This window comes from Sapajus apella, unplaced genomic scaffold (assembly GCF_009761245.1).
Source record: "Sapajus apella isolate SASKATOON/1434 unplaced genomic scaffold, GSC_monkey_1.0 scaffold33, whole genome shotgun sequence".
Lineage (NCBI taxonomy): Eukaryota > Metazoa > Chordata > Mammalia > Primates > Cebidae > Sapajus > Sapajus apella.
In genome coordinates this window covers 8,012,719-8,034,020 of record NW_022436973.1, presented here as the reverse complement: position 1 = coordinate 8,034,020, position 21,302 = coordinate 8,012,719, and the positions used below count along the sequence as shown (strand labels likewise).

Below are 21,302 nucleotides of genomic sequence, written 5' to 3'. Positions count from 1 at the left end.
GGTTCAGGCAATTCTCCTGCCTCAGCCTCCTGAGTAGCTGGGATTACAGGCACGCACCACCATGCCCAGCTAATTTTCTGTATTTTTAGTAGAGACGGGGTTTCACCATGTTGACCAGGATGGCCTCAATCTCTTGACCTCGTGATCCACCTGCCTCGGCCTCCCAAAGTGCTGGGATTACAGGCGTGAGCCACCGCGCCCAGCTTCTTGGCCCCTTCTTATCCTCGATCACTTTCTCTCTAGGCCCCTTTAAGCCTTAGTCCCCTCACTTGTGTCAAAGGGATAATAAAAATGATAATACCTGTTTTACCTGATTGTTGTGAGACAATGCATTTACACTATTTTATAAAAGTTTTCAAAAGTCATATGAAAGTTGCTCATTAGCAGTCCAGGTTTTCTAACATAATTATTTTCCCTCTCTTCCCTCCCAAGACCTGCATATGATCTTTTAACTTTGTTTTAAGGCTTTTTGCTTTGTTTTTTTCTGAGACAGGATCTCCCTCTGTTGCCAAGGCTGGAGTGCAGTGACACAATCTCAGCTCACTGCAACCTCCACCTCCCAGGCTCAGGTGATCCTCCCATCTCAGCCTCCTGAGTAGCTGGGACTACAGGCTCACGTCACCACACTTTGCTGGTTTTTTGTAGAAACAGGGTCTCACTATATTGCCGAGGCTGGTCTTGAACTCCTGGACTCAAACAATCTGCCCACTTCAGCCTCCCAAAGTGCTGGGATTACAGGCATGAGTCATTTCGCCCGGCCCCAGCCTACAGTTTTATTATAAACGGTGTCTCTTAATTTGCTGTGATCTTTTCTGGAAGAATACAGAGTACAAATATTAATAAATGACAAAATCATTCCTACAGAGCAGTCTCCTTGAAGGCAAGAAATTGTGTCCTTCACTTGTTTTTACAATAATGATTTACATTGTTAAAACATTTAGCTATGGAAAGAACTTTCGATTTTGGTTCCTATGCTAAGACCAAAGGAAGTACTTAATATTAGGTTGTTAAAATAAGTGGAACTGTATGGGTCACACTGAGAATGGTCCAGAAAGGGGCTTTTTGGTTGGAGTTGTACTGATAACGATTGGTGATTTAGTCACACATTCATACTTTCATTTATCCAATTCGGCTGAGCACTGGAAAAACAACAGCGACCAACACACACATAGTGTCCACTCCATGCCGAGGCAGCTCACAGCACAGAGTGGGAGATGGGTAAGTAAAAAAATCATTGCAACATGGTAAGTGCCACCAGGTAAGGTAAGGGCCAGGTGCGGTGTCTCATCTCTCTAATCCCAGCACTTTGGGAGGCCAAGGCGGGAGAATCAACATAGTGAGAAACTGTATCTACAAAAATAAAAATAAGAAGGTAGGTGCTACCTGAGTAGAGACCCATGTGGGGAGCTTCACAGATAGTATGCCTGTACCTGGGGGCGGGGGGTGGGAGGACAGGAGAGGGAGGGACAAAGGTTCTAGGTAGAGGACACTTACATGATCTCTCCAGGTAACCCCAAGGGGTTCAGTGCGCTTAGAGAAGAAATGGGTAGACTCACAAAAACAGGACTGGAGGCAGGGGCCAAACCAAGAATCCTGTAGCCTCCCAGGAACCTGGAATTGATCTTGAAGGGGCGGGGGATCGGCACAGTCAGGTGCTGACAGCAAAGAAGTGAGGGCTCACCGACATCAGACATGACAGATCCAATCTGGCTCTTTCAAAGGCAGCTCCACACTGCATGTTGCTGTGTTTGACGATGACAGAGTCCTGTGTAGACAGGACTCAGCTCTACAGGCAGAGGCTATCCGCTGCGGGGGATTCATCCAAGGCCTGCATGAACACTGGCTGATTGGGGTGCTAAGAAGAGAGTCAGGTTCTGCATCAGGGCTGGACCAAATGACCTTTCAAGTTCCTTCCAAATCTAAGGTTTCAGGATTCTAACGCAAGCCCAGTAGCTGAACTGGTGCCATGGGCTGGGATCTGTGGCTGGGGAGCTGCCCTGGGCAGCAAATGGGTTAACGCTCAAATAACTTTTATATATGAATTAATGTGTAGAGCTGGGAGCCAAAATCTGTTCCATTAATTTTTCCATCCATTCCAGGAGCAGTTAGGTACACACAGTAAAGTTTATTTTGGTGCATGGTATACTTCACTCCATTAAAAATAAATTAATCAGCAAATTCCTGCCTGGCTCAGCTCTGGTTTATGTAAATAGTGCCCAGCTGTAATGAGTTACAAGGTGTTATTATCTCACACACACAGGAGGCTTCACTCTAGAGCTCTGCTCGCAACAAAAGCATCTTAAATAAACTGAGGGAAGGCGGTTTGATTTGTAATGTTTTCACAGAAGTGGGATATACCTCACCCATATAGAGTTTCTTTATATGACTCATTTTATAGCAAGTTAAATGAAGGAAGTTTGATGGGGGAGGGAGGGGCAATATGGTTCCCCACCCCTTTCTTCACTTTAAGAAAATCCCCCAAGAGATGACCGGCACTGAGGGAGGAGGGGCTGGTCCTCAGGTGCTCAGACCAAGATGGCTCTGAAGCAAGTGCTTCAGAAGCTGGGCGGGGCCCGAAACTGGGCGGGGCCCGAAGCTGGGCACAGGTCTGGGTCTGGTACAACTAGGCCAGGAGGAATGGTCTCTTCTCCCCAGTATCTCATGAAAGGGGAGGGCAAGAGAGGAGACAGCATATTGCTCATTCAGTTCACTGGAGTGACAAAGGTGACTTTGTTCTCAAGGTCTCCTTCCAAATGACTTAGGATGTGACAATCCCTTGGCCATCAGAGGCCTCCTGGGTCCCAGACGAGGGGCCTGGCTGAACAAAGACACATCTCCATGAACACATGCCTTGGCCTGAACAGAGACACAGCTCTATGAACTAGAGGCAAGGGCAGCAGCAGAGACCACCCCCCCCCACCCCAGCCCCTTCCCTTTCTGTCTTTAACTGAGCTGGGCGGCACCCTCACTTCCAGCATCCACCATCTCAGGTAAGTTTCTAAGACCCTGGAATAAAGAAGGGCCATAGCAGAGAGGTCTTTGTTTCTTTCAATGGCCAACTCAACCCCATGTCTGAAAGCTGAGGGACAGCACAAGGTTGCCCTCCGGACTCCACAGCGTGACAATCCGCTCCTAAGCCACAGCAGGCCATGGGGGGTTTCCCTTTTCAACCTATGCCATCCCTTCCTCGGCCTTTGGGAAAAGCTGTCAGTCACTTGTGGTTGCTGGAGGAGGTTGGGGAGTGTGTGCTCCGGAGTTCTCACTTGGGGCTTCCCCTGAGGGAGAGGACACCCTGGGAGAGCTAGGGGTTCTCCTGGCCCTGCACCCCAGCAGATCAGACTCCTGGGCACACTAAGAGGAAACTCAACACAAATGGGGCCAGGTATTTGACAGATGCTGTTCAGAGGTCAATTCAGGCCACTTTCTGCAGGGTCCTGGACCAACAGGCACTTCTCTCCTGGCAGTTCCTGGAAGCCAGCTGGCGGGCCATCCAGAGGGCCCAGCCCGTCAAAGTCCTTCATCGTTGTAAGTGGGGGAATGGGGCTTCAGGATGCTCTGAGGATTCTTCTCCACTAGAGGGCGCCAGCTCACCTCCCCTGTCAGAAGTAGATCCTCCCCGTTTATGGAGTCCAGGTACTGCATCTGCAACCGGGAGAGCGGGACCGAGGCGGCGAAAGAGGCAGGACAGATGTGAGGAGGCAGCATCAGGAACCAGCCTCCCAGGAGAGGAAGGAAGGGGACAGACAGGGCATGAGGGGACTTCTGACCATCCCAGCTCCCAGGCCAGCCCGTCTGTGATCTCCTAAATAATTTCATTAAGGTGGTTGGGAGAAAGCAGTCACTGGGGGGCTTGGTGGGGTGGCAGCTAGGAATTCCCTAGCACACCTCAGAATGGAGAAAGACACACCTCCCAAGAACACTTCCCTACACGCCCTCCCTAGACAGCTCCTGCAGGCCAGGAAGTCAGGGCTTGCAGTGCACACAAGCCATGCTGTCCACCCCAGTGCTGCAGCGTGAGAGTCCAGATTCTGTCTCTTCCCCATGCTGCTACCCAGGGTGGCCACTTCCCCTCTCTGAGATTTAAGTTCCCTTGTCTGAGAGAGGAGATAGAAACAGGTACTTCATAGGACACATGAAGTGATTCAGCAATATGCACATATGCAGTGCTTGGCACTCACACTTTCAACATACGTATGCCTCTCTTGTCTCCTAGTGGGCCCCTGGTCAGCAGGCCCCAGTGTCACCCCTCTAGGACAGTAAGGGCAGCCTACCCCCTAGACAGCTCTGCCATTAAATGGTCACCATGGAGAGAAGCCACTGCTGCGGAGCCAGGCTTCATCTTAGACTTTAGGTCATTCCCCTTCCAAGAATCCACCACTCCAGGTGCTTCAGCTTCCAGCTGCTGACGCTTGAACTCAACCCTAGGCTCTTGCATGTGCCTCAGCTCTGGGTTCCCACCCACCCTGCCATCTCTTCCTTAAGCCCACTCCTCCTTATAAGTGACTCCATTTCTGTCCCCAGTGTCACTGCTGTGCCCACCTCCTGGGTTGAAAGCCTCAACAGAACCTCTGGTTGGCTCTTGGGCCATCGGCTTACACCAATCAGTACTGTGGGTAGGACTGGAGTCTGCTCAAGGCCCGGCTCCTGCTCTTCCTTTCCTGGCCTTCAGCACTCTGGCCTCCCTGTATCACATTATGGGCTGGATTATTCCAGGGTCAGCCGTGTGCCTGGGCTTCCTCGCCAATCCACGAGCTGGCTCCTCGAGGGCAGGACTGGGTCTTATTAATTGCTGCTTTCCCAAGACTGCCTGGTGCAGCAGGTGCTCAAAAGGTTTGCTGACAGAACTGGGTCCCCAAAGCTCCCTGCTTTCCCAAGAGCCCCATCGCTGTTTTCCACTGCCTGACTCCTACTGGGGCAACACTGGACCTCTTGTAGGGACAATGGTTGTGGCAACCCCTTCCTTGAGGGTCCTCGGAGAAGTCCCAGCTGCATCTTGTTGTGGCCTCTGGCACAAGCCCACCACGGCAGATGGAAACGTTAGGCAAGCCTCTCAGAAACAGCATTTGCTTTGCCAATTGCTAATCCTGTCTGAGGGCGAGTCCAGTCAACAGAGAGAGTCTCAGAATCCTCTGTGGGTGGGGCCCTCTAGCCATGCCATGCCTTCTCCCTGGCTCTGGCAGATTTGAAGAGTGGTCAAACAGAAGTCCTGGCTTCTGGGTTTCTCTACCCTGTGGGTCTGCAGAGCCCCAGTATGTGGTTTTTCCTGCAATGAACAAGCTAGTCCTATTGGCCCTGTCTTCTCAAGAGCTGAAGTCCAGCCTTGCCTTTCCTGGTTGTTGGGAGGCTTGAAGACCATGGATACAAGTGAACAAGAGAGTATCTGTGGGGTGACACCCCTTCAGCTCCAGAGGCCAGGCCATGAAGCAAAGATGTGACTCATGGGACAGCCTGAGCTGTCTGAGGCAGCTGAGACCTCAGTGGCCACATGAATCACGCAGCTTGGGGCCCTAGGGCAGCTGTGCAGGCTGACTCACTGGGAGGCCCTGGAGAAGCCTCTATGTCCTCTTCCCTGCCAATCAGCTCACTCATCTATCAAGCATGAATTTCGCATCAATACAGGAGCTGAGGACTGAGGGCAGAGTTAATTCTCCGGAGACTGAGGAGAGCTATGTGGGTAAGCACCCCCCACTGTGGAGCTTTCTCCTAGAAGCTTTGATGTCAGGGAGCCTTGGGGAGCCAGAGGGGTGAGAAGCTGAAGTGGGGGGGACCCTGCTTGATCGTGGAGAGCATCTATTGGGAAGAAGCTGAGGGGTGTCTGTGGAATGCTGCCTGCTGTCCTGTCCTGCTGAAAGTCAGGAGCAGGAAACAAATCCAAGTGGGTAGAGAAAGGGCCACAGTGGGCGGTTGCCACTACCCCCCATGCTCATATCTGCTAGGACTCTGTGGGCAAGTTGTTAGCATAGCATCAGGTGCACAGGAGGCAATGAGGTACGTAGTGAATAAACGACTCAAAGTTCCTGAGGGCAGGCAACTACTTGGTGCCTCTTTATCCCTCTCTTCCCATTTCCTGCTCCCTGGTCCAGTTCATAGTTGGACACACAGAAGGAGCTCCTCCTTCAGTGTCTGCCGCTGCTCTGATCTGGTCAGAATTCTCTCAGACTGGTCCTTGGTAACTCAAACACTCATGATCCCCTGAAAGCCCAAGAGGATGACCCGCCGTTGCCAGGACTCCGTGGGGAGGGAAAGGGCTGCTCACCTGTTTCCTCACATACTCCACCAGCAATTCAAGATGTCTAGGGTCTTCACATTTCCGATTGAAGAAGGTCCTCCAGAGGGCAGCAGCCAGCCCATGATCATCTGAAAGGATCCCCTGGAACACACAGCACAGCTTTGGTCTCCTGAGGGGATCCAAAGAACCAGCACACAGACACCAGGGACACTGTGAATATGCTAGCAACCATGGACTCCCCAATGCATGAGATGGAAATGGCGCAGCCACACGGTAGAGATGGAATGTCTTACAAGGGCATCTGCCCAATCCCTTCATTTTATTACATACAGAAGGAGAACAGGGGGTCCAGACAGGCCAAGCCACTGGTCAGGTGAGGCAGAGCTGGGACTCAGGCATGGCTCCTTCTACTCCATACTGTGCCTGGCCCAGGCAATGCCTGAGAGGCCAAAAAGAGAAACGGTAGCAGCAATGCTCCCCTGCTGTCCAGAGAGCACAGGCTGAATCCTCCTGTGAATGTATGTTTCTCCCAGGAATGGAGGTAGGCATAGACTGTGCCTTCTTGCTTGGTCCAAGGACATACATCTGCAAGGCAACTGGCTCTTTGGGGAAGGGAGCCAGCTATCTTGTCTTCACTGTAAACCAACTCTGGCCCAGCCTCTCCCTAAGTAGCAAAACAGGCTGTTCAGCAGGATTGCTGGGGCCACAGTGGGGCAGCCTCAGAGCCTGCACGTGTGTATGTGCCTAATACTGCCTCTTTCAGCACAGAGGAGACTTCTGTTGGGAAGCTCAAAGATTACAGAGGCAAATAAGAGCCCTAGCCACCAGCTAGGGACATTTTCTAGCTTGGAGCTCTGGGAGGGGAGGGCTGAGAGTCTTGCTTCTTGGGATGAAGGTAACTGATGAAACAGGCCCTCTGTCCAGGTGCCAAGGTAATGTGTGGAACTGATGTGGTGACTTGGAGTTAGAAGGCAGATCTGGTCCTAGTTCTGCCTCTGCTAAGATCAGTGATGGTGGCAATTCACTAAACCAAAGTCTCAATCTTCTACTTCTTAAAAACAGATCAAGTTACCTGCTCTATTTACAGCATTCTTGAACTATTTGTTAAGTGTGATCTGTTGGATACAAAGATTAAGAGCATGCTTTGGCAGACAGCTGGGGTACAGTCAAAACAGTGGGATCTGGGAACCAGAGCATCCAAGTTCAAATGCCAGCTCTGTCACTTGATGGCCATGTGGCCTTTGAAAAGCTATTAGCCCTTCCTGAGCCTCAGTTTCTCATGGGTTAAACAAGCATAACAATACCTATCCCACAGACTTGTTGTGCGAATTAAGAGATACTGGCCATGAATGGCTCTGTAAGTGGTAAACATTACCCAAACACCCAGGATCACTTTATTGGACATTATGCTGTGGTCTGTCCTCGTGGGCACTGTGGTATATGAGGTCTGGCTCCAGGCCTGCTGCCAGGAAGGGCCATGTCCAGTATGGGGTGCTGACAGTTTGGTAGAAAAACATTCCACCTGTTCCAAATGCCCTCTGATAAACACTCCTTACAGTTCCACAGCTTAGGACTGTCCTGGCACAATGGCTGAGTCAGGGAAACTGGCTTCTTCTGACAAATGCGGACAAGAGCTGAGGACAAGCTCAGGCACATCACCCTCCTCAGGACGATTTGCTAGCACAACAGCGTGCCTGTGTCTGCCGTGCCTGTGCACATGCCAGAGTGCTGCTGGCAGCAACCCACATGTGCTGTGCAGAAAGGAATGGAGGTAGCAGCGAGTGTTACGGGGACCTGGAGAATGGGCAGAGTCTAGGACGGGAAAACAGGCAGCTTTAGCAAGGGGGCAAATGGCTGGGAAAGGGCAAATCCATAATCAGGAATTCCTGACCCATCAAAGGGAAAAGGATGACTCAGTATTCACTAATAGTGAGAACAACCCAACTGTTTCAGACTGTCAGGGTTCCCTCACACACTTGGCTCCTAATGATATGTATGCCAAGTAGAACAGATATTATATTCCCATTTGATTCGCTTTGTTTTGTCTTGAGATGGAGTCTCACTCTCACCCAGGCTGGATTGCAATGGTGTGATCTTGGCTCACTGCAACCTCTGCCTCCAAGTTCAAGTGAGTCTCCTGACTCAGCCTCCTGAGTAGTTGGGACTACAGGCATGCACCACCACAACCGGCTAATTTTTAAAATTTTTAGTAGAGACAGAGTTTCACCATGTTGGCCAGGCTGGTCTCCTGACCTCAAGTGATATGCCCACCTTGGCCTCCCAAGTGCTGGGATTACAGGTGTGAGCTACTGTGCCCAGCCTATATTCCCATTTGAAAGATAAGTAAACTGAGGCTTAGAGGCTATCTAGCTAACTGGTGGCTGAACTAGAACCAGCATGCTCTGATGAGGTGGGGGATGATGACTAACCAGCTCTAGTCAGAACACAGAACCTGGCATAGAGTAGGAGAGCAATCAGAATGTCTGAATACCCAGTGCTCTGAGAGGTCAAGCTGGGTGGATCACTTGAGCCCAGAATTTCAAGACCAGCCTGGACAACATGGCGAAACTCTGTCTCCACAAAAGATATAAAAATTAGCCGGGCATGGTGGCACACGAGTATAGTCCCAGCTACCCAGGAAGATGAGGCAGGAGGACCACCTGGGCCCGAGGAGGTCAAGGATACAGTGATCACACCACTGCACTCCACCTGGGTGACAGAGTAAGACCCATCTCAAAATAAATAAATAAATAAAGAATGGCTGAATAAATCAACGAACCCAACTTCAGCCTTCTTCCCAACACACTGCTAGCGTAAGGCAGTGAAAACAAATGAGAGACTAATCTGAGGGTGCACATTTCAAACTGAGAAAGCAGAAGAGAAAGAAGGGTCCTGGGAACCAAACACTAAGGTGAATTGTAATTCTGCCCCTACCTAATCTGGTGCCTACTTGTTTTCCCACACAACACAATGAAGCATCCTTCAGAAATTAAGACACCTAGGTCTAGAGTACCTGAGAGGAAGCCAAGGGGATTGTTTTGGCTTTAGAGGGTTCCGGTTCTGATTAAGGGTTTAGAGTGGCAGAGTTCCACTCAGTGAAGCTTAATTTGACATTATTATGTGCTCAGCATGATGCAAGGAACACAAGTCACAGCAATATGGTCAGAGCTCTCAGGGAACTTGCAATCTAGCTGAAGGGACAAAATCAGTGTACATCTAAAAACAGCACAGAGTAAAATCCTGGAGAATGAACACATGCCAAGCTGCAGAGTGAGACTCAGCTATACTCTGCATGGCTGCCTCCCATTTCTACAGTCTTAGCTTTTATGACAACTCCTCAGAGAGACCTTTCTGGTCCACACTAAGTCATTCCCCCTGTTATTCTCGCTCACTGCACTCTACTGTAGTAGTTAGATATTTATTGCTTGTTTATCTGCTTCTTGTTTACTGTGTCTCTCAATTAGAAGATAAACTCTAGCAGGAAAGAGCCAGACTATGTGTGCTTTATTCACCAATATATTCCCATGGATCACACATGGTAGACACTCAAAAGCCACCTGTTAAATGGGTAATGAATAGATGGAAGGGTGTTGAAATTCACAGTAAAAACACAAGAGATCCTGAGAGGTCAGGGAAACCTTTGTACAGAAGTGGGCCTCTAAGAAATGGGAGGATTTGGAGAGCTGCAGATTATTCTAAGCAAGAGAAAATATTCAAAACATTTACAGAGGGAGGGCCTACAAGATGCACCAGGCCCTGAACCAGGCCCTAAAGCTGACCAAGACTCAGCTACTGCCCTTAACCCCTCATTGTTGGGTAGAGTCTCGGGCACAACATGTTTAAGGGGCAGTAAGGCAAATGGCCTCACTAAGACAGACAGCAAGAAATATAAAGGCGGATAGGGCACATAGCAATGGGGACAGTTCACAGAAGGCCTGGAAGTTCAGGGAGCAATTTGGACCTTATGTCATAGAAAACAGGGAGGTTCCCAAAGCATCCAGTGAGGGGGGACAATCACGCAAGATGCTAGGAAAAGGTTGCTGTAGAACAGCGCTGTCCAATAGAACTTTTTGTGATGATGGAACTGTTCTATATCAACGCTGTCCAAGACGGTAGCCACATATAGTAACTAAGTACCCGAGGATCTGAATTTTCAATTTTATTTAATTAATTTAAATCAAAATAGTTGCATGTGTTTAGTACTGAATAGCTCTAGAACCTTGTGAATCCACATGTGGTCCGCAAAAATGGCTGCACCCCCATCACCTGCAGCTGTTAGCAATGCAGAATCTCAGGTCCCATCCCAGACTTGCTGAGTCAGAATCTGAATTGTACCTAAGTCCTCCGGGTGACTCACATGCACATTAAAATATAGGAAAAACTTCTAGAATTGCACATTAAAATCACCTGGGAACTCTTACAACTACAGATACCTACCTCCACCAATTAAATCAGAATCTTTTGGGGGATAGGGCCCAGACACTGATATTTCTAAAAAGTGCCCCAGGTAATTAGTAGATTTCCAAAACTTTCCTACTCCTTTTTCTTTTTTTTTTTTTTCTTTTTTTTTTTTTTTTTTGAGACGGAGTTTCGCTCTTGTTACCCAGGCTGGAGTGCAATGGCGCGATCTCGGCTCACCGCAACCTCCGCCTCCTGGGTTCAGGCAATTCTCCTGCCTCAGCCTCCTGAGTAGCTGGGATTACAGGCACGCACCACCATGCCCAGCTAATTTTTTGTATTTTTAGTAGAGACGGGGTTTCACCATGTTGACCGGGATGGTCTCGATCTCTTGACCTCGTGATCCACCCGCCTCGGCCTCCCAAAGTGCTGGGATTACAGGCTTGAGCCACCGCGCCCGGCTCCTTTTTTTTTTTTAAACTTATAACACTACCTGAGAACAAACTTTCCTACTCTTAAGAGTCACCCTGGGGTGACTTGTTGAACCATCAGGCAGCGCTCCTACTGAACTGGAATCTTCAGAGAGGTGATCAAGATTTCGATTTTAAAAACACCCCAGGTGACTCTTGTGGTGAGGCACAGTCGGGTAAAATGGCTCTGACAGAGTGGACTGGATGGGGGACTGGGAACAAACACAATTCAGTACATTATATTATTAATATCGATGAAAGGACTGACTGAGCCAACAGAGCCACCTGCAATAACGACATAAACAAATGTGAATAGAGAGGTGTAGTTCTTCACTCCTAAGCCTCATCCTTTTCTATATTGTAAGCTTCTACAATTTCAATTCATCCAATTTTATAACTAATATGTACACTTGAGCAATAATTCTCAATTCCCATCCCATTTCCCCCCAAAGCTCATGTTGAATTAATGATGTGTACAGTATGCAATCTAAATGCTCCCTTATAATTCAGGATATCTAGTAGACCAGAAATCAGGAGACCCTATTTTAACTGGTCCTATGACCCTAACCAAATCATTTAACCTGATTTTTTTGGTAAGCTTATCTCCTGGCTATAATTATTATCTTCATGCTGGTAACATTTCCTTCAGTCTGAACTCTAGTTTCTTACTTTTGTTCTTTTGTGCATTTCTTACTCTTTGACCACCACATGCCAAGCACTATGCCAGGCCACGGAAATGCAAACAGAGTAGACACTGCTACTACCCAAAAGACATCCCCACCCAGCCACGGTGACAGACAATGCGAGTGTAGTAAGCACTGTGAGAGTGCAGGGAGGATGGAATGAGCTGAGCCTCAGGAAGTTCAGGAACTGCTTCCCAAGAGGGGTGATGCTTGCATTAAATCTGGAGGTAACCACAACCTCAGTATAAAAGCATATGGTTAGTTTAAAATATCAGGTGTTCATTATACCATTCTTTCTACATGCTTGAAATCTCCACAATAAATGTTCGGGGAAAAAAGATAAGATAGATACTACGACAGAGATGAACCTGGAGGGCGTTACGTTAAATGAAATAAGCCAGTAACTCACATGAATTATCCACAGTAGTCAAATTCACAGAGGCAAAAAGTCAAATGAATGGTGGTTGCTAGGGGATATGGGGCAATGAGGGAATAATTATTGTTCAACAGGGACAGAGTTTCAGTTTGGAAGATGGAAAAGCTTTGGAGATGAATAGTGGTGATGGCTGCAAGGCGATGGGAATGTACTTTATGCCACTAAACTGTACACTTAAAAATAGTTAAAATGGGCTGGGCGCAGTGGCTTATGCCTCTAATCCCAGAACTTTGGGAGGCCAAGGCAGGCAGATCAAGTTCGAGACCAGACTGACCAACATGGAGAAACCCTGTCTCTACTAAAAATACAAGATTATCCAGGCGTGTAATCCCAGCTACTCAGGAGGCTGAGGCAGGAGAATCACTTGAACCTGGGAGGCAGAGGTAGAAGTGAACCGAGATCACACCATTGCACTCCAGCCTGGGCAACGAGAGTGAAACTTTGTCTCAAAAAACAAAAAAGTGGTTAAAATGGTATATTTTATTATATGTATAGTTTATAATTAAAAAAAAAAAAAAAAAGATGAGCTAGATACAAATGTCCTGATGTGGAAGGGTACCCAATACACAGATCAGTGAAACATGCAAGTTAAAGAATAGTGTGTATAATGTAACTCCAGTTGCATAAAGAAGGAAAAAACAAAGGTGCTTGTCTATGCACAGATAACATTTGGAAAGACATCCGATAAACTATGAATGAAGTTTTCATCTGGGACAGGTTAGGAAATAGGCCTTCTAATTTCTACTTCAAACACTTAGGTACAGTTTTACAAACTTTTATTTATTTATTTATTTTTTGAGACGGAGTTTCGCTCTTGTTGCCCAGGCTGGAGTGCGACGGCGCGATCTCGGCTCACCGCAACCTCCGCCTCCTGGGTTCAGGCAATTCTCCTGCCTCAGCCTCCTGAGTAGCTGGGATTACAGGCACGCACCACCATGCCCAGCTGATTTTTTGTATTTTTAGTAGAGACGGGGTTTCACTATGTTGACCAGGATGGTCTACGATCTCTTGACCTCGTGATCCACCTGCCTCGGCCTCCCAAAGTGCTGGGATTACAGGCGTGAGCCACCGCGCCCGGCCAAACTTTTATTTTTTATTTTTATAGATGGAGTCTCGCTCTATTGCCCAGGCTGGAGTGCAGTGGCGCAATCTCAGCTCACTGCAACCTCCGTTTCCCAGGTTCAAGCGATTCACCTGCCTCGGCCTCTGGAGTAGCTGGGATTACAGGTGCCCACCTCCATGCCCAGCTAATTTTTGTATTTTTAGTAGAGACAGGTTTTCACCATGTTGGCTAGGGTTGTCTAGATCTCTTCGCCTCCCAAAGTGCTAGGATTATGGTGTGAGCCACTGCACCTGGCCTGCTGTTATAATTAAAGCAAGAAAAAAAAGTGTGTACTTTACCTGGCAGACCATGCTGTTTACATGAATGTCCTCCTCTTTCAGGGAGCACATATGCCTCTGTCCCTCCATCCAGCACCCAGCAGCCACTCAACAAATGCTAACTAGTTGAAAGGTTTGACCATATTATATATTGCTTTCTTTTCCAAACATGTGGCATGTTTCCCAAACATACTGGGCACATTCATTCTAGCTGACCAGTCAATGAATATGAAGAAATAAATACCGCACCATGGTGGCAGCCAGTGCAGACAATGGTGCCTGCGGCTTCCCTCAGAGGCACTCATCAAAAGCCTTTGCTGGGGGAGGACACTATCCTGCCTAAGCCTTGGCAAACAATCTTACCTCATCATATCCCAAGATTGCAGAATAGAAATTATCTGTCATGAGGATCATGTTCTTCTTCAGGATATAGGGATTAACCTACAGAAACAAATGGCAAAAACAAAAGTATGAAAGAAAGAAAAAATCCAAAAAGTAAGATCTTTGACTCAGCTGTTACAGACTCTTAGTAGCACAGAGAGAGGGCCACCAACTAGTCAAACCGCCAGTCCATTCCATTCTCAATTCCCTGACCTGTCAGGATGCTCCCCAATTTGCCAATTTCTTTTAGGTTTTGATCTCAAATTACACAAGTCAGTTTAATGAACTGAGCCCCAACCACATGTTTGATTTTGTGCTAGATCCTATGAATCAAGCATAAGAAACAGTTTCGTGATTGGAGGAGCACACACCAATGGAGGAAAATAGGATATAAAAAATAATTACACTGCAACATGTTGCCTCAAATCCTATTCCAAACATGCTGAGTGATAAATGGGTTTTAATGCAAATGGCCTCTGCTTGAGGGAGCTGGTTAAGGGCTCTTTAGGAGGTAACATTTAAGTGAACCTTGGAGGAGAAGGAGTTTGACAGAGGAGAGCGAGTGGGAGGAGGAAGAGAGGGCATTCTAGACAAAGGGAACAAGGTGTGCAAAGGCACAGAGGCTGGAAAGAAAAAGACTGGTGCAGGGAGGGTGTCAGGGAGGGTGAATGCACAGGATCACAGGAAAGGTATGTTGAGATCAGGTTAGGAGACATCTTAAGGGCCACTCAAGGGTTTTTCGTGGTGAAAAAAACAAAGAGAAGGAAGTGGTCAGAGGTGGGAAGAGGAGGGAGAGAGGCAGGACTGTGAGAGACATGTTGAGGAAAAAGAGGGGAACTCTGAGGCCATGGAAAGGCGTGAAGAACAAAGCAGGGGCAACTCTGAAGCAAGAAGAATGTTAAAGTTAAGAGATCATTTTGGCTGGGTGATGGTTCATGCCTGTAATCCCAGCACTTTGGGAGACCAAGGCAAGCAGATCGCTTGAGCCCAGGAGTTCGAGACCAAACTGGGCGACATGGAAAGCATACAAAAATAAGACTGGCATAGTGGTGCATGCCTGTAGTCCCAGCTACTTGGAAGGCTGAGTTGGGGCACGTGAGCCTGGGAGGCCAAGGCTGCAGTGAGCCAAAAGCGCCACTGCGCTCCAGCCTAGGTGACAGAATGAGACCCTGTTTCAAACAAACAAACAAAAACTCAGATTGTTTTAGAAATGCAATTCCAGTGAGTTGCATTTCTCTACCAGGTTGACAGCCTGGTCGAACTCCTCTCTCCTCTCAAGGAATGGCCTGGAGGGTCTTCAGGGCCCAGAGTGCAGTTCTCGGGATGCCTTCAACAGTGTACAACTCTGACCTCCAGACAGTAACACGCTTGAAGGCAGGGCCCACGTTTTATTCCTCTTTAGGATCCCAGCAGAAAGCCAGAGCAATGCATAGCACAGAGTAAGGACTTGCTATTTGAACTGAAGGTTTTAGAAACAGCCAAAAGGCATTTGGAACTTTATATGGAGAATAAGATTTGTGCGTAACAACTCTGACGGTGACCATGCCCACGTTCATCTCCTCATTTACCAAGCACCTGTCGTGGGTCCGGTACTTTATGGACATTATCTCCTCTAACTGCCACAAGAACTCAGAAAGGTAGATGTGTTACAGTAACTCAGACTATAGGTGACTGTGTGAGAGCGTCAGACGGGTGAAGTGATGCCCTGTGTCACATAGCAAATTAACTGATAAAGCTGAGATCAGCATCCAGGTCAGTCTGAATTCAGAGTCCACACTTGTTACAGTCTGCCAGAGCCCTGCTTCATGCGAGGATAATTTTACTTTGGATTGTGATCAAAGACTGAGCGATTTTATCCTGTGGCTCATAACTAGTCTCAGAAGTAAAGCAGAAAGGGTAAACTGGATTTAGACTCAGAAAACCTGGGTTCAAGTGATAGTTTTGCTATGTACACAGGATGTTATCTTAAGCAAGTCAACCTGAGTCCATTTCCTTTTCCTTCTTTCTTTTTTTTTTTGAGACAAACTCTTGCTCTGTTGCCCAGGCTGGAGTGCAGTGGCGTGATCTTGGCTCACTGCAACCTCCATTTCCTGGGTTCAAGCGATTCTCCTGCCTAAGCCTCCTGAGTAGCTGGGATTACAGGCACCTGCCACCACACCCACCTATTTTTTTTTTTTTTTTTGTATTTTTAGTAGAGATGGGGTTTCACCATATTAGCCAGGCTGGTTTTGAACTCCTGACCTCAGGTGACCTGCCTGCCTCAACCTCCCAAAGTGCTGGGATTATAGGTGTGAGCCACTGCACCCAGCCCCTTTTCTTTTAAATGCCCTACACACAGGGCTGTTTGGAAGAGCATGTGAGTTAGCATGCATTCATTCATTAATTTAATAATATATGTATGCTGAAAGCCTTGGTAAACTGCAGAATGCTCTGCAAATATAAGGAATTATAAGTAATAACTTCTGGTTTGTTTACATAAAACCAAAACCAGTTCCAATGCTTTATAGTCATGGACAATTTTTCAAAAATGAAAGGATTGTGAAGCTCAAGGCTGGAAAATGGGAGACTGGATGTAACTAGGAATGGAATCCTATCCCACACACCTTCAACCAGGGCCACATTAGCCATCCATACTTGGTGTTCTCACAGCTCTCTGGGCAGACTTTTCGCCCTGGGTACACAACATGGTTTAGAGCTCTTATGCACCTGTCTCTCCCACTAGTCTGGAAGTTACTCAAGGGTCATAGGAACCATGTCTGATTAATCCTGCCCCCTCCCCTCCCATCATCTGGTCCAGAGCCTAACCCAGAGCAGGGGCTAAGACAGGCTTGCTGGCAATTGAATTTTTACAAGGACCTGAGTACTACGCCACGCATAGCATGTTCTATCCAACTGATTTGTGGGGGGTGGGGAGTGGAGTTCTTCTTCTCCTTTCTTTCCCCCTACTGAATACGTTCTGCATTTCTGGAATTTCAGAAACATATATTGCCAAACTTCTACTGTCCCATCTTCCAGAAAGGGCTGGGGTAAAAAGAAGAGTCAAGAAACAGGCCAGAGCTAGAGTTCATTCCTGTTGTCATGTGAGGATAAGATTGCAACTCAGACCTCCTCATAGCCACTTTGAGGCTTTCCCTACTCCCACATGAGTTGTGTCCAACACTGAGGCGACACATCTCTCAGAGGAAAAACATTCACTGAAACTGCCTAGCGGAGCTAGTTTATGCCATGTATCACACCATTAAGCTTTGGAGCTGGAAGGGCCCTCAGAGATTACCTAGCTCAATACCCTTGAGCAAAGGGCCAACTGAAACCCAAAAAGAGACTTATTCAAGGTCACACATCAAGTTAATGTCAGAGCCAGGATCAGAACCTGAGTTCCGGGTGAGTGCTTTTCCTACTTTACCATCTGCAGGGTATTTCCGGAGATCACCAATACATTCATCTACAAACCTCAGTTCTTGCTTTCCAGCAAGGCCCACATACATACAAACACATTTTCTCCTGTTGGGATAAACTGCATTCTGGTTGGCTACTGCCCAGGAAAAACAGAGCACAAGAGTAGAGTTCCTTATTAGCAAGGCTCCTCGACCTCCTGGTCCCATATTCTAACTCCAGTGACCCGTAAGCTGTCTCTCCCTTCACCTCTAGCTGAGACAACGGCAAGCTGCCACAGCTAGAAATGGTTTTTAGATATCATCACCCAGGCTGGATTAGATTATGAAAAGAGCCCTTCCTGGAAGAGGGTGGAAGTGCAATCAGTACAGACACATGATCTGCAGGCAACAGGTGAGGGCAAGTGACAGCAGCTTCCTCAACTACCAGATTCACTCAGCATGGCCGGCCCTTCTAGCTAGTCCAGCAGCCAAGGGGAGTGGAATATTCCCTCTGGTGAACCCCTGTTGGATTTTATTCCCTCATTTAAGTTTTTGGTTTCTGGTGTGCAGGTTCCCTGCCTCTCCACTGCCAGATCATTCTGTGTGGAGCACTCTGCCCATAACTACACAGCTGTACCAAGCAGAAGAGACTCCTTCCAGATAGAGTTGGGCTGTTCTCTTATTAAACTCATCCTTTCCATAATGCTTTGCTTTTTATAAAAACCCATACATACAGCACCACAAGGAAAAGGTTCCTTTTATATCAGTTACTCATATTTTCCCATTTATTTAAGCCATTAAAATTCATGCAGATATTTTATAAGCCATCAGGATTCAGTGACTGGTATTACTGAATGTTTAATAATAAACTAAACAGAAGAAATCAGAGGGTTAAATGATGACTGCAATTCCTGTAATGACTTAATTAAATTTTTATTGAGTACATAAACTATGATGTCACTTCTAGCCAACCATGGGCCTGCCTTCCCAGCATGTCACAGGGAGGGAGCACTCAATAGGAGGCTCGGCTAAATGAGCAGCAGGTCTCAGCTGAAATGGGGAGGGGAGTGAGGCTCATGTAACACACTCAATAAATTATCCGTTCATTTTTAAACAAAGTCCATGAGTTATAATATATTTGCCATGCACTTTTTATGACATAATAAAAATGTTACCTTAAGGATTACTTAACACATACTACAAATGTTATAGCAGAGGCAGGCACAAGGGGCAAAGAAAACAAACATGAGCAGGCCAGGGACGGGTCCTGGAGTTTATGTCCCAGGGGAAACAGCATAGTATATTAAAAAGGGAATGCAAAAAAAAGAAGGGGATGCAAGAGTTCAGGGTTACTAATCAGCAAATTAATGAATGAGACAACCAACAGGGAACACAAATAAGGCAATAATGAATCTTGCAAGCCACATGTTTAATTAAAGTAGCATTCTCGAGGAGGAATATTAGCTTTAAAGAGATGCCAGTTCATTCGAGGCCAATTCGCTGCTCTCTTTCCCCTTTTCACTGTTGCTGCTCTTAAAGACATTTATGTGACTGCTTAACAGAGAAACCAGACTATCTGGATACAGGGACTGATGGGAGACGAAGTTTTAACTCCTACATGAACTCTACAAGGCTTCTAGTGATCTGCTCTTGGTCATCTTTCCTGCCTCCCCTCCTTTTGCCTCCCCACTTTATCTCACCCTGCAATCACTAAAGTATGTGCACAGATACATCATGCTCTCATCTATTTCTTAGACATACTGCTGCCAGCAATCCTTTTCTTTATCTACTGATGGAAGGGATGCTAACTCCTTATCCTCTAGAGCTTAGCAAACAAATCATTTTCTCTACAAAGTCTGCCCTCTCCCCAGTCTACAGGTGCCCCAAAGTGATTCAAGTCTGGAGACAGGTCCCATCATTCATTTTTTTTACCAACTGCTGTCAGCCCACTTAATCCCTCCCAAAGATGCTAAGAGACAGGAATAGTTACTGTCTCCACTTTACAGAAGAGGAATCTGATGTTTGGAAAAGTTAAAGTGAGACAGCTAGAAAATAGTGGAGTCAAGATAAGAATACAGAGCAATCCAACTCCAATGCCTACCTGTGTTGGAACAGACACCATAGGAATGTAGCTGCCCCTTTCTGTGCCCCACAGCTCAGGCTATCTGCAGAGGCAGAACTAAGAAATGCTAATGTGGTCTTGGGTAAACACAACTCAGAGATTCCAGTTCCAGTGGCAGCTAGAGACGGGCCACCAGATGGGTCATCAGTGGCCAGTTACTAACATATCAGTTATCCCTAGTATAGCCAAGATCCACTCGTGGGAAAAACTGAGGTTGTGAGTGGGTGTAATTATGGCGGGAGGATGGGAAAATAGAAGAAAGTTGGTATGGAAAACACTGATGAGCATGAAGGTGAGAATAAGCTTTAAGGTTACTAGCTTGAGGCAAAGTTGCTAACAGCAGCTGACTAAGAATTTGAATGAATGACAAAGGATAGCCAGAGTTGCTGGCTGACATCTAAGGACTATATCGAATTCATAATAAGGCAGCAACACAAGATTGTAGGTCATGTTTTAGTTGTGTTTGCAGTAGACAGTAATGCCACCACCAACGCTTTGCAGTGCCAACATCACGTTCTACAGTCATTGTGCGGCAACAGGCTGATGTGCACTGAACATCAGCTAGCCTATTTAAAGTTCAGGTTAGAAATTGGCCCACTGTGGAATATTGTGTGAGATACTTAGAAACAGAGTTAAGAGTAGACAGACAATAGAGAAGGGGGACATGGAGAGACCAGATAAAAGTCTACCTGTTACCTACATACATTATGACTGAAAGATCTACTGAGGGTCTTTTAGAAATGATGACAAAATACAAATAAAACTCTGTGTATGTGTGTGTGTGTGTATGTGTGTGTACATGCACACACATTGAGCAGTTCCAGAGAAAACTGTTAATACCAAGAATAAAAAGAAAAATATTGTAAATGAAAGGCAATTTTTCTCTTTTTGGAAAATAATGTGAACATTTAAATAAAGTACGTTCCCACTGTGATAAAAGGCCAACTTAAACCTGGCATGAGGAGATCTATTTTAAAATCCATTTTAAACATTTTAAGCTTTTAATGTACAAGGGAATCTTACCATATGATGACATGCTTTTTAAAAATATTCCCTTCTTGGCTGGGCAAGGTGGCTTACATGTATAATCCCGGTGCTTTGTGAGGCCAAGACAGGAAGATCACTTGAAGCCAGGAGTTCAAGACCAGCCTGGGCAACACAGTGAGATCCTGTATCTACAACATAGTAATAATACTACAAATCCCTTTCTTATTTATTTTGAAAATTCCAGTTTTGCTGCTTGGGATCTACATGTTCAAAACTGCACAGCCTGACAATGTCCTGAAAAACAAGGGACATGGTTGGCACAAAGAATTGCAGAATCAGCAGCCCTAATTTCTACATAGTCACGAGGTACAGGAATCCTTCCCCCAGGCTTGGAAAATAGACAAGAGAGAAAAGATGCATGTCCTGTTTGTCCTTTTGAGGATACATATGTCCTCAGACATATGAGATGGAGTCTCGCACTGTCGCCCAGGCTGTAGTGCAATGGCACGATCTCAGCTCACTGCAATCTCTGCCTCCTGGGTTCAAGCAATTCTCCTGCCTCAGCCTCCCTAGTAGCTGGGACTAGAGGTGTGTGCCACCACACCCAGCTAATTTTTTTGAATTTTTAGTAGAGATGGGGTTTCACCATGTTGGCCAGGATGGTACAGAACTCCTGACCTTGTGATCCACCCGCCTTGGCCTCCCAAAGTGCTGGGATTACAGAGGTGAGCCACCATGCCCAGCCTTCACTTCATTTTTCTTTGAAGCCTTTTAAGTCTCCCCAAAAGCTTGTTGCTTTTTCCTTTACATGGGTTTTTTTTTTTTTTTTTTTTTTTTTTTTT

The 21,302-nt window shown here is 46.7% G+C and overlaps 1 protein-coding gene across 2 annotated transcripts in view; it reads right to left on the bottom strand.

Annotated features, from left to right (window-relative positions):
* Window positions 1-2,105: 2,105 nt before the first annotated feature.
* LOC116562769 (ubiquinol-cytochrome-c reductase complex assembly factor 1) overlaps window positions 2,106-21,302 on the bottom strand; it is a 106,702-nt gene continuing 87,505 nt past the window's right edge. The window contains exons 8-10 of one of the 2 annotated variants that reach the window (XM_032295144.1): window positions 13,960-14,037; window positions 6,257-6,370; window positions 2,106-3,642 (exon numbers count right to left, since the gene is read on the bottom strand). In XM_032295144.1, the coding sequence (XP_032151035.1) occupies window positions 3,508-3,642; window positions 6,257-6,370; window positions 13,960-14,037 (327 nt within the window). In that variant the 3' untranslated portion in view covers window positions 2,106-3,507. The remainder of the gene's footprint in view (window positions 3,643-6,256; window positions 6,371-13,959; window positions 14,038-21,302) is intronic. The other variant, XM_032295145.1, reaches the window with a different exon arrangement.